We start from the raw sequence: 13,261 nt of genomic DNA on the forward strand, positions 1-13,261 counted from the left end.
TCTTCTCCGTCTGGAGGCCAGGTGCTTCCTATTAATCTTCTAACTCTCGCTTATCTCCTGGAACAAACTGTCCCTTAGGCAGACACAATTTTGCAGTCACAAGCTTTTGCAAACTATTATTTGAACTCTTACACCAACAACGCCGTTAAACTCGCCCTCCCAGAAGCCATCGTCCTCGTGGGTCTCTCTGCTCAGGATGGGGATGATGGCGCCTTCTGGGAACGACAGCTCATCTTCCGTTTGTCCCGCGTAGTCGTACAAAGCCTTTGCGAATGAAACTGCAACACAGACAGTGGCAACGAGGGTATTAAACAAAGCAGGAAATCAAAACTCCGATATTATCTGGTGGAGGCGGATCTCACTCCTCGAGTCTCCGTTGACGGAGCCGGTTGGGAGTTCGGTTTCAGGTTCGGTGGAGTTGCTGGAGGAATGGGATCGGGCGTCCAGCGCGGCCAGCGACTGCAGCATGCTCAGCAGGCTATTGAAGGAGGGCAGCTGCAGGTATTTCTCCGGGACGTAGCCCACCTGTCCGCTACAGTTTCTGGCCTGGAAACACAGACAATGCACACAGACGATGACAACAGCCAAAAATGTTTCAACAGGAAAACTCCTAATGAGAAAAAATAAAGTCAGATGTAAAGAGTAGGGCTGTAACAATATCACTGCATCGTCGCCAGAATTTAATAACAGCCACAAAGAGAATAATAGGAGAGCTTTTGTTCGCTCTTCCTGAATTAACGAGAAATCTAAAATCCTAAACAAGCCTCTGCTGAATTCATGAAGCTTGATTTCATGAACACCGGTGGCCTCCCCTTCCGCTGCTTACTTATTTTCATTCAGATTGAAAACACTCAGAGGTATTGGGATCTCTGTTGGGGCATGCTGTGGGGAATCACAGCACTAAAACAGATCTATATAAATGATATTGCTCACATTTTTATGTATGATTATATTCATTAAAATAAATACCCCATTAAAACACTATATCTGTATATGAAAAGATAATCACCTAAGTAAATACACATAAAATATTGGCTCAACACGTGGAACATTTGCACAATGGCTCACAGGAAAGCCAGACTTACACAATAAACAAAAGTAAAACAGCAACAATGCACAATGTTCCTTCAGGGAAATGATCTGAAAACAACCACACACAAAGTACACAATGACTACACACCAGCAGCTCTGCAGAGGCGTTTATAAAAGAATGACTTCACACAATGATGGGAGCATCCACAGCTGACATTTCTACATTTAAGTAGACACCACTGACCACCCGAAAAATGTCCTCAAAGACTTCTCAAATTTTCTCCCAAAGGTCCAGGAGCAACTTTGTAACAGTCTGTGACAAACAAAGTGAAAATGACAACTAAGTAGCTGGGAGATCATCAAATTAACATTTTATATCCATGACCAGGTCACTCCGCAGATCTCAAACTGATCAAGAGTCCACGAACCGCTGTTAAAAAGCAGAAGCTGACAAACTGTGATCAAACCGGAGCGCTGCTGAGGCAGGATTGGATCACCATCAATCAGGATTTGGTCCAGATTTTCAGTAGCTGCACTTAAGGTATGAATTTAAAAACTGCCTCATTCATGAATTATTGCATTCACAAACTTGGGTGCCATGCCCGCCCACCTGCCTGCCCGGCTGCGTGATGAGAATCTCCCATCAGCCCTTTACGGCTGCGGGGCCAAAAAAACGAAGCAGAGAACTGTGTATTTGTACATTTTTTGATTTGTCTTTATGTTCAGCAGAGCTTCTACCACCCAGGCCAACCTGACCTGCCTCAATGCACCGCACGCATTTTAGTTGAATTATTCTAATTCCTGAAGCCACATCAGTTCAACTGATCCCAGAGAAACACTAAAACGTCCAGTAGATAGTCTGTACCGGTGCGAGGTCTTATAAAAACTGAAACTAAATGTTTGTCAAACAGTCTAAGAGCCAGAGAGTGAACTAATACACAAAACAACCAACCCTCAAACATGAGAGTGCTTCTGCTACATAACTGTGTTTGTGTTATTTTTGTACCTTGACCCAGTCCTCCATGTCGCCATCATCGATGACCTCCAAGATTTCCTGCTCCTCGATGGTCAGCTCGTCTGGCTGAGAAGCCTGCAGACAGACAAACACGTTCATTCAAATTAAAGCTGCGATGTAACAGTTTAACCATCTTCATTTCACCCGTGATGTATATTTTTCAAATACCGCCACACTGGTGAACGGACAAAAATGCTCACTGTGGCTTCAATAACATCAGCCAGAACACTGAAGAAAACACTGAGACCATGCCTGCATTTATACCACACTTTACTCAGGACTCAGGTAATATAAAACAACTAATACTCCAAAGCAGCACAAAACTCAGACTTAAACTAGAATTTCTGTACAAATTCAAAGAGCAGGTGTTTTAAACCTGGACACAGAATCATTAGTGCCACAAAGTTTGGGAAAGTAAATCTAAATGGGGGTTAAACACGACTGGAACTGATTAAAAACAGCCAAAACAAAAAGTGGCTTCACTTCAAAGTCAGAATTATAACTGGTATCCCAGTATTCGCTGCCTGTCTGTTGTCAGACGCATTTGTGTGACCATAAATACCACTTAAGTGGGAAAAGGAACTTCTGGTCATCTCTGCTTGGACTGCTGACTCAAGTGTCAAAAAATGATTTGATAGAGGAACTTGTATTGGAAAAAAGAGGAGCAGGGTATTGATCCCTGTTGATTTACCCGTCAGTCTACAGTCATAACTTTACCTATGACTAAAATCTGACACAAATGAGCATCTTCTGAAGGATGTCACCAGTCCTTCACCTGGTGACATGTTAAAGATCCACGTCCAATCCAAATATTTAATTAAAAGTGGAGGTTGTGCATTTATTTAGGAAGATAAACAGTCTGATAAAGTCGGAACAAACACGAGCTGGAAATAGTCCCACGGTGAGGAAATGAGACGACACATCTGTAAATAAAAACTAAAAATGGGAAATAATCTAAGTTCCTGTGCAGGGCAAGGAGTACAGTACAAAGTTCACTGTTCTGCCTTCAGGCTCATAGTTCAGACTAACAAAGATAAAGACCAATCACGCAGGACTTATTATGTTTCCTGCTTTGACTTCTTACCCAGACTGTTCCATAATGTGTGTGCAGCACTTTTGTGATTAAAATCTATTTAAATTAGTTGTTTATTTCAGTGCAGACAGATTATTGACACTCAAACAATGGAGCTACTTTGTCTGTTACTTACAATTTTTTAGAAAATTAGAACATTTTTTCCTGCTTGTGTATCAATTTAGAGGAAAGGTCATCACCCAGCTTCTCAAGCTTCATACTCCAGTGATCATGAATGTCTAAAAAAAAAAAAATCTTTTCTGCATCTGGTATTGTTGAGATGTTTAACTCTGGACCAAAAAGGTGGATCTGCTCTGCCTAAAGCCGCTTTGAGCATCAAGGTCCTGAGCCGAGTCCAGTCCGGGCTTTTGTGGCCACGGCCAGCTCAGCTTTCAGGATGCCCGTGAGCTGCTTGTTCCACTCGTCTGATTTTGTATTGATTGTTGTCTAAACAAATTAATCTGTCATCTGTTGAGCTTTGTTCCACTTCTCAACAATCTCCTCTGATCTGTGTTCATTACAGCATTTTACCTGTGGTTTCCAACCTGTGCAGTTCAAACCTGAAGGATCCACATTTCACTTCACTTTTCTGTAGAAATTGATTTTCCGGTAAACTGATTAACACCTCCTGCCAACTAAATTAGTCAAACACGAACCTTATTTTATGCTACAAAATTTGTATTAAAAGCAACCCAAACACTTTGAGATTTGGATTTTAATAGTTTCAAAAATTATTCTTCAAGTTTTACTTGAACATTTTAGAGAAATCATGTTAAGTTCTAAATTTTTAAGGTTGGGGATTTCATTCCATGCATAATAAATACGAGTTTATTTTCCCCAATAATCACTAAAAGCAATCGCATGTGATATTTTATGCATTTAATAATGAATAAAAAGAGAAAAACATCAGTATTTACCGTACTGCTTGCTGGAACGCCATGTTCTTCTGCACAAACAGCTGCTGGTGAAACTCCTGCAGAACCTGCATGCGTTTCAAGGGAACAGACAAAAATATACATATATACTTATTTAAGGTTTATCACAAGCTTACAAATCAGCCCATGTCTAAACCTGCATAATTAACACTTAGTAAAGCCTTTAGGGTTCAGGCTTGCTCCCTATTTAGTTTTAATTTCTTGCCCACATTTATTTCTATTTAAAATTAACTTTGAAAAAAAAAAAAGACCTCCAGCTGAATGAATTGTGGCCAGTGATCCGTGTAGCTTAGGGCCACATTTATAATTTTTTATTTTCCATTACTCTGTCAGTTTATTTCTGTTGTATTAAGTTATGTGATTTGCTTATAAAATGAACCCAAATCAGCTTTTTATTATTTTAAACAAGTCAAATAAAAGAAAACGCCAATAACAATTAAGAGAATGACCATAAAGCCGTTTCTGGTTACTATCAGCTGATCTGAATGCTGATGACCACTCTGGTGTTTGTGGTCACAGCCTGACATTAAAAACGTATCACAGGCTCGAGTTCACCGCCTGCCTATTTTCACACAGACTATTTTTAACTCTCCAGCTGCTGAAAGCTTAAAGAGACAGTTAACAAATGACATAACATATCACTGTAAGTAACACAGGTGAAGGTACAAACAGTTTTAATTCTAATTTCAGGTTTTTTCTAAAGCCAGCTAAAGCAGCCGGGGACTGGACCACAACCTGGACCACAAAGCTCTCTGCCCACCCGAGGGAGGACGAAGTACCTGTGTGGATATTTTAAGCTGAACTCATGGGGCACAGCTATTAGCTGTTCTGGAAAACAAAGAAACCTCCCCAGTACTGGTCCCAGGCTAGTAACTTTGGTCTTTTGAATTGTACTTAAGTTTGGCCCCTCATCAAGAACCAGTTGCCTTGGGGAGACCATACCAGGGGACAGCATAGCTTCTCCTCCTCAACTGCGATCATTCACAGAAAGGAAAGGAGCCAGTGTAGGTGGTTTGACTGGCATCTGAAATAGGAGGCCTCCAGAATGTCTCCTAGACGAGCTGGTAAGGGCAGACCAAACACACACTGGACACATTATGTATCTCGGCCGGCTCGCCGTGGTATCCCAGTATTCGCTGCCTGTCTGTTGTCAGACGCATTTGTGTGACCATAAATACCACTTAAGTGGGAAAAGGAACTTCTGGACATCTCTGCTTGGACTGCTGACTCAAGTGTCAAAAAATGATTTGATAGAGGAACTTGTATTGGAAAAAAGAGGAGCAGGGTATTGATCCCTGTTGATTTACCCGTCAGTCTACAGTCATACCTTTACCTATGACTAAAATCTGACACAAATGAGCATCTTCTGAAGGATGTCTGACCTCTGCCTTAGAAACACGATGAAGAGCTGAGTTATTTGGAAAGCTACTCGTTTACACCGAAAGGCACCAGAGTGGCGGCTCACTGTTCTCCAGGAAGAGCAGGAGTAGGTGGCTGGGGAGGGGGACGTCTGGGCATCATGACCGGACTCAGATAAGCAGCAGAAAATAGATGGAAGGAAATCAGGTTTAGTAATATCAGTTTTATATTCTTTAATCTTGTACACCGTATAAATGCCTAACATTTTAATCAGGCTTCCTGTAGAAACAAGATGCTGCTGCGTCTCTGCTCACATGGAGAGGCAGAGGTTGAGGTTGTGTGTGAGAAATATATTACTATGAATTACTAGGCTAACAATTACACCAAACTGCCAGGCTTGACACCATCTGAAAAGTAAAATGAGCATAAAATGAGCAGCTTACCCAACCCAAGTTAAATAGTATCCCACAAGTAGCTCATTTTACTTTTGCTCCCCCAACTTATTTAATCAACCAGCCACAGTGTGGAGCTGACATTCCAATCAAGCTTAATCAAACAATTAAGCTCTCTCTTTCATAGATATAAATAACTGCTGCTAGCTATGACGTTTAAGGAGTGAATAGTGAACTTCTTTTAATGGTGTGTTTAATTAATTTTATTTAATAACTTGTGACCTTTGAGTCCCTTCCTTGCAAGAATTATGGCCAATGACGGAAATGTATGTATTACATTTAAATCAAATCAAATCACTTTTTATTGTCACATCACATGTGCAGGCACACTGGCACAGCACATGCGAGTGAAATTCTTGTGTGCGAGCCCCACAAGCAACAGAGATGTGCAAACACAACAACACAAACGAGCAAAATACAAGAATGGCCAACCTGAAACTAATAAATATATGTACAATATATAATAGTGTATGCATTTCTGGATGTGTATACTAAATATTTTCCTACGTGTGTGTGTGTGTGTGTGTGTGTGTGTGTGTGTGTGTGTGTGTGTGTGTGTGTGTGTGTGTGTGTGTGTGTGTGTGTGTATACACATTTTTACAAATTAAATAGTAAAAAAATAAAATAAAATAATAATAATAATAATAAAATATATAAAATATACAGAGTTGAATATGTGCAAAACAAGTGGCATTTATATACAGTGTGGAGTGCATAATGTTGAAGTTCCAGTAGTGAAGCTGAGGTGTCTATGACGTGTTCAGCAGTCTGATGGCCTGATGGAAAAAGCTGTCTCTCAGTCTGCTGGTACGGGACCGGATGCTGCAGAACCTCCTTCCTGATGGAAGCAGTCTGAACAGTTTATGGCTGGGGTGACTGGAGTCCTTGATGATCCTCCCCGCTTTCCTCAGGCACCGCTTCCTGTAGATGTCCTGGAGGGAGGGAAGCTCACCTCCAATTATCCGTTCAGAGCACCGCACTACTCGCTGGAGAGCTTTGCAGTTGTAGGCGGTGCTGTTGCCATACCAGGTGGTGATGCATCCAGTGAGGATGCTCTCAATGGCACAGTGATAGAAGGTCCTGAGGATGCGGGGGCTCATGCCGAATCTTTTCAGTCTCCTGAGAAAGAAGAGGCGCTGCTGCGCCTTCTTCACTGTTTTGTTTGTGTGTACTGACCACGTAAGATCCTCAGCCAGGTGTACGCCAAGGAACCGGAAGCTGCTCACTCTCTCCACAGCAGCGCCGTTGATGGTGATGGGGGTGTGTACTTCTCTGCACCTCCGGAAGTCCACTATCAACTCCTTTGTCTTTGCGACGTTGAGGGTGAGATGGTTGTCTTGACACCAGTGGGTCAGGGCGCTGACCTCCTCCCTGTAAGCCGTCTCATCACCGTTGGTGATAAGACCCACCACTGTAGTGTCGTCCGCAAACTTCACAATGATGTTGGAGCTGTTAGTGGCTGTGCAGTCGTAGGTGTAGAGTGAGTACAGGAGAGGGCTCAGTACACACCCCTGTGGAGCACCAGTGTTCAGTGTGATGGGGGATGAGGTGATGCTGCCCAGTCTGACCACCTGGCGTCTGTCAGACAGGAAGCTAAGGATCCAGCTGCAGAGGGAGCTGCTCAGTCCTAGATCCTGCAGTTTCCTGTCCAGCTTCGAGGGAACGATGGTATTGAATGCTGAGCTGTAATCTACAAACAGCATCCTCACATACGTGTCTCTCTTCTCCAGGTGTGACAGGGCAGTGTGTAGTGTCAGGGCTATGGCATCATCAGTGGACCTGTTGTGGCGGTATGCAAACTGTAGAGGGTCCAGTGAGTCGGGTAGTGCAGAGCAGATGAAGTCCCTGACCAGCTTCTCGAAGCATTTGCTTACGATGGGGGTCAGGGCTACAGGTCGCCAGTCGTTCAATGAGGAGATGGTGGAGGATTTGGGTACAGGGACGATGGTGGCCATTTTGAAGCAGGCTGGGACTACAGACAGAGAGAGGGAAAGGTTGAAGATGTGCGTGAACACTCCAGCCAGCTGAGCCGCGCATGACCTGAGGACGCGGCCGGGAATCCCGTCCGGACCAGTAGCTTTGCGCGCGTTCACCTTCCTGAAGCACTTCCGCACATCCTCCTCAGACACAGTGTGCGCACTGACGTCATCCGCGGTGCGCACACTGTCCGGTCTCATGGTGTTCGCTGTGTCGAATCTAGCGTAGAATACGTTTAGATCCTCACACAGAGAGGCCGTGGTCTGCGGTGTGCTGGTTTTCCCTCTAAAGTCTGTGATCGTGTTTAGTCCCTGCCACATACTCCAAGGGTTGTCAAACTGTTGCTCCACCCTGTCCCTGTACTCACGTTTGGCTGCTTTGATCGTCTTCCGGAGTTGGTAATGTGCGTGTTTGTAGTCCGATGTGTTCGCGGAGGCAAAGGCGGTGCTCCGTGCCGCCAGTGCCACGCGAACATCTCCGTTAATCCAGAGTTTTTGATTTGGGAAGGATTTGACTGTTCTGGATGGGACGACATCTTCCACGCATTTCCTGATAAATCCACAGACTGAGTCTGTGTATTCATCAATGTCTCTGGCAGCCACGTGAAACATTTCCCAGTCCGCGTGATCAAAACAGTCCCGCAGCGCAGACTCCGATTGGTCCGTCCAACAGTGCACCGCCCTCCGGGTTGGAGCTTCCTGTTTCTGTTTAAGATTGGAAAACAATGTTAATGCCACAAACGTGAGTTGTCATATACATCTGTGAGTTAATCTGCACAACCGTGTGCACATGTGCTCTGTGCATGTACACACACAAAGAATTGACCTTCGTTCCTTAAATTTGTAGCATTGCCTCTGTGCTGACTGATGGTGCTCAGTGGCTTTTGCTTCTTGCTTTTAAATCAGATGTCACTCTCAACATAAACACAAGCTACAGCAGCCAAGCAGTCTTAGCTGAGGAAACAAAGATACATTTCCTCATTTAATGTAAAATATTGTGGTGATGTTATGTTATATTAGGCAGGCAGCTGCCCAAATAACACTGTGACAATCAAAAGTATATCTATTTTGAACGCCTCAGCTGGAAAAATTCAAAATGGTTTGTAAAGTTGGCCACAGGTCTGTATGTAAATGGGAGTTAAAACATTGCTTCATATTTGGATATGTATGATGTTAGTGTTTCTAAAATACTAAAAAATGTGTTTATTAACAAAGTAAACTAAAAATAGACATTATTAAATTTTATGCTTTTAACTACTGAATTGAACATAATATGAAATAATGTGTTTCCACTGTGGGAATGATGGATCCAATGACAAATAACTTTCAGATTAGTAAAGCTATATTTTTAATCTTTCTAGTTTTCCATTTCTATTTAGATGGTTTATATTTATATTTAAAAGGAACAGGATCATAACAAAATAACACCACTGCAAGTGTAACAAAAATATGTTGAAATCAAATGGTATGTTATTTGAAATCAATATGAAACAATGACACATGCATTTTATCCAATTTTTTTTATTTATTTAATTTTTCCCAATTGTCCAAATTAGTCTGTGATTTGCCTTATTGTCCAACAAATCATATTTATATACAAATATATGTGACTCTCAAATATGATTTAAATGGATCATTCCTCACTTGATGACGAATTATCCATTTAAATATTTGCAGAGTCCTAAACTTGATGCCAGTGAACTTATCAGCGGTTGGTTTTAAGAAAAAAAGCCCAAAAAATCCCCTATGAGCAAGCACTTGGCGACGGTGGGGAGGAAAAACTCCCTTTTAACAGGGAGAAACCTCCGACAGAACCAGGCTCAGGAAGGGGTGGCCATCTGTCGCTGCCGAGTGGGCTTAAAATGTTCACTGTCCATCCTCCTTCTGACAGGAACTTCCTACAGACCAGGTATGAAGGATGCCTGAGTGGACATACAAAACTCACAAGTTCCTGGCTCTCACGGCTCCTCTGCAGAGGGTTAGTCGAAGAAGGAGGGGCATCGCGAGGGGCGTCGGGGGACGGGGGACTGTGCCTCACTGCCCTCCCCTTCTCCAAGAAACCCGTCTTCAACCGAGCCGAGAGAGCCGGGAACTTGTGAGGTGTGCATGTCCTGGTGAGCCTCCACCGTTTTATGGGTGGGTGCAGCCTCGACTGTACAGAGACAGACCAGACCAGCTGCACCACACAGACACTTCAAACCTGATCTGTGGACAATAAACAGACACACACAGACAGACAGACAGACACACACACACACACACACACACACACACACACACACACACACACACAGGCAAGGTACTCTTTGTGTATGTAGACGTCGTATGTTAATGAACCTATGCATATTCATGTAACCTCAATAAAAGGACAGTGTATGGGAGAACGGACGAGAGCTACTGGGATCAAGCGAAGGGACGGCGCTCTGTCCAATCTCTCCCGTGCACGAGTACCATGAAGAAGTTTGCCTACTTGCTTCTTGCTTGCAGTGTAATTATATTGTCTTAACGTTCCAGCGAATAGGTTCAAGCTACAAACCTAACAGACCTAAGTGCAAGAAAGTTACTTACCAGCAATACAAGACATAAGTACAAATATAAACATTACAAGACATAAAAACAGGTCAAAGATATTTGCAACAAACAGACCTCAGTGCAAGAAAGTTACTTACCAGCAATACAAGACATAAATACACAGATAAAAAATTACAAGACATAAAAACAGGTCAAAGATATTTGCAACAAACAGACCTCAGTGCAAGAAAGTTACTTAACAGCAATTGAAGACATACATACAGACATAAACATTACAAGACATAAAAACAGGTCAAAGATGTTTGCAACAAACAGACGTCAGTGCAAGAAAGTTACTTACCAGCAATACAAGACATAAATACACACATAAACATTACAAGACATAAAAACAGGTCAAAGATATTTGCAACAAACAGACGTCAGTGCAAGAAAGTTACTTACCAGCAATACAAGACATAAATACACACATAAACATTATAAAACATAAAAGCAAGTCAAAGATATTTGCAACAAACAGACCTCAGTGCAAGAAAGTTACTTAACAGCAATTGAAGACATAAATACACACATAAACATTATAAGACATAAAAGCAAGTCAAAGATATTTGCAACAAACAGACCTCAGTGCAAGAAAGTTACTTACCAGCAATACAAGACATAAGTACAAATATAAACATTATAAGAAATAAAAACAGGTCAAAGATATTTGCAATAAACAGACCTCAGTGCAAGAAAGTTACTTAACAGCAATTGAAGACATACATACAGACATAAACATTATAAGACATAAAAACAAGTCAAAGATATTTGCAACAAACAGACCTCAGTGCAAGAAAGTTACTTACCAGCAATACAAGACATAAGTACAAATATAAACATTATAAGACATAAAAACAGGTCAAAGATATTTGCAATAAACAGACCTCAGTGCAAGAAAGTTACTTACCAGCAATCCAAGACATACATACACACATAATCATTACAAGACATAAATACACACATAAACATTATAAGACATAAAAACAAGTCAAAGATATTTGCAACAAACAGACCTCAGTGCAAGAAAGTTACTTACCAGCAATTGAAGACATACATACAGACATAAACATTATAAGACATAAAAACAAGTCAAAGATATTTGCAACAAACAGACCTCAGTGCAAGAAAGTTACTTACCAGCAATTGAAGACATACATACAGACATAAACATTATAAGACATAAAAACAAGTCAAAGATATTTGCAACAAACAGACCTCAGTGCAAGAAAGTTACTTACCAGCAATGCAACACATAAGTACAAATATAAACATTATAAGACATAAAAACAGGTCAAAGATATTTGCAACAAACAGACCTCAGTGCAAGAAAGTTACTTAACAGCAATTGAAGACATACATACAGACATAAACATTATAAGACATAAAAACAAGTCAAAGATATTTGCAACAAACAGACCTCAGTGCAAGAAAGTTACTTACCAGCAATACAAGACATAAGTACAAATATAAACATTATAAGACATAAAAACAGGTCAAAGATATTTGCAACAAACAGACCTCAGTGCAAGAAAGTTACTTACCAGCAATACAAGACATAAATACAAATATAAACATTATAAGACATAAAAACAGGTCAAAGATATTTGCAATAAACAGACCTCAGTGCAAGAAAGTTACTTACCAGCAATACAAGACATAAGTACAAATATAAACATTATAAGACATAAAAACAGGTCAAAGATATTTCCAATAAACAGACCTAAGTGCAAGAAAGTTACTTACCAGCAATACAAGACATAAGTACAAATATAAACATTATAAGACATAAAAACAGGTCAAAGATATTTGCAATAAACAGACCTCAGTGCAAGAAAGTTACTTACCAGCAATCCAAGACATACATACACACATAATCATTACAAGACATAAATACACACATAAACATTATAAGACATAAAAACAAGTCAAAGATATTTGCAACAAACAGACCTCAGTGCAAGAAAGTTACTTACCAGCAATGCAACACATAAGTACAAATATAAACATTAGAAGACATAAAAACGGGTCAAAGATATTTGCAACAAACAGACCTCAGTGCAAGAAAGTTACTTAACAGCAATTGAAGACATACATACAGACATAAACATTATAAGACATAAAAACAAGTCAAAGATATTTGCAACAAACAGACCTCAGTGCAAGAAAGTTACTTACCAGCAATACAAAACATAAATACACACATAAACATTATAAAACATAAAAGCAAGTCAAAGATATTTGCAACAAACAGACCTCAGTGCAAGAAAGTTACTTAACAGCAATTGAAGACATACATACACACATAAACATTAAAAGACATAAAAACAAGTCAAAGATATTTGCAACAAACAGACCTCAGTGCAAGAAAGTTACTTACCAGCAATTGAAGACATAAATACACAGATAAAAAAGTACAAGACATAAAAACAGGTCAAAGATATTTGCAACAAACAGAAGTCAGTGCAAAAAAGTTACTTACCAGCAATACAAGACACAAATACACACATAAACATTACAAGACATAAAAACAAGTCAAAGATATTTGCAACAAACAGACGTCAGTGCAAAAAAGTTACTTACCAGCAATACAAGACACAAATACACACATAAACATTACAAGACATAAAAACAAGTCAAAGATATTCGCAATAAACAGACCTCAGTGCAAGAAAGTTACTTACCAGCAATACAAGACATAAATAGACACATAAACATTATAAAACATAAAAACAAGTCAAAGATATTTCCAATAAACAGACCTAAGTGCAAGAAAGTTACTTACCAGCAATACAAGACATAAGTACAAATATAAACATTATAAGACATAAAAACAGGTCAAAGATATTTGC

At 40.4% G+C, this 13,261-nt stretch overlaps 1 protein-coding gene across 1 annotated transcript; it reads right to left on the bottom strand.

Moving 5' to 3' along the window:
• Nucleotides 1-1,935: 1,935 nt before the first annotated feature.
• LOC308395026 (uncharacterized protein) lies at nucleotides 1,936-10,828 on the bottom strand (the record flags this gene model as incomplete). The annotated part of the gene is made up of 5 exons (XM_080879680.1): nucleotides 10,488-10,828; nucleotides 7,645-10,386; nucleotides 2,248-2,299; nucleotides 2,039-2,122; nucleotides 1,936-1,944 (listed from the first exon to the last, which is right to left on the bottom strand). The coding sequence occupies exons 2-5, from the start codon at nucleotides 8,451-8,453 to the stop codon at nucleotides 1,936-1,938; spliced, it is 954 nt and encodes a 317-aa protein (XP_080735806.1). The 5' UTR covers nucleotides 8,454-10,386; nucleotides 10,488-10,828.
• Nucleotides 10,829-13,261: the final 2,433 nt, after the last annotated feature.

Source organism: Rhamphochromis sp. 'chilingali', assembly GCF_963969265.1.
Source record: "Rhamphochromis sp. 'chilingali' genome assembly, chromosome: 4".
Classification (NCBI taxonomy): domain Eukaryota; kingdom Metazoa; phylum Chordata; class Actinopteri; order Cichliformes; family Cichlidae; genus Rhamphochromis; species Rhamphochromis sp. 'chilingali'.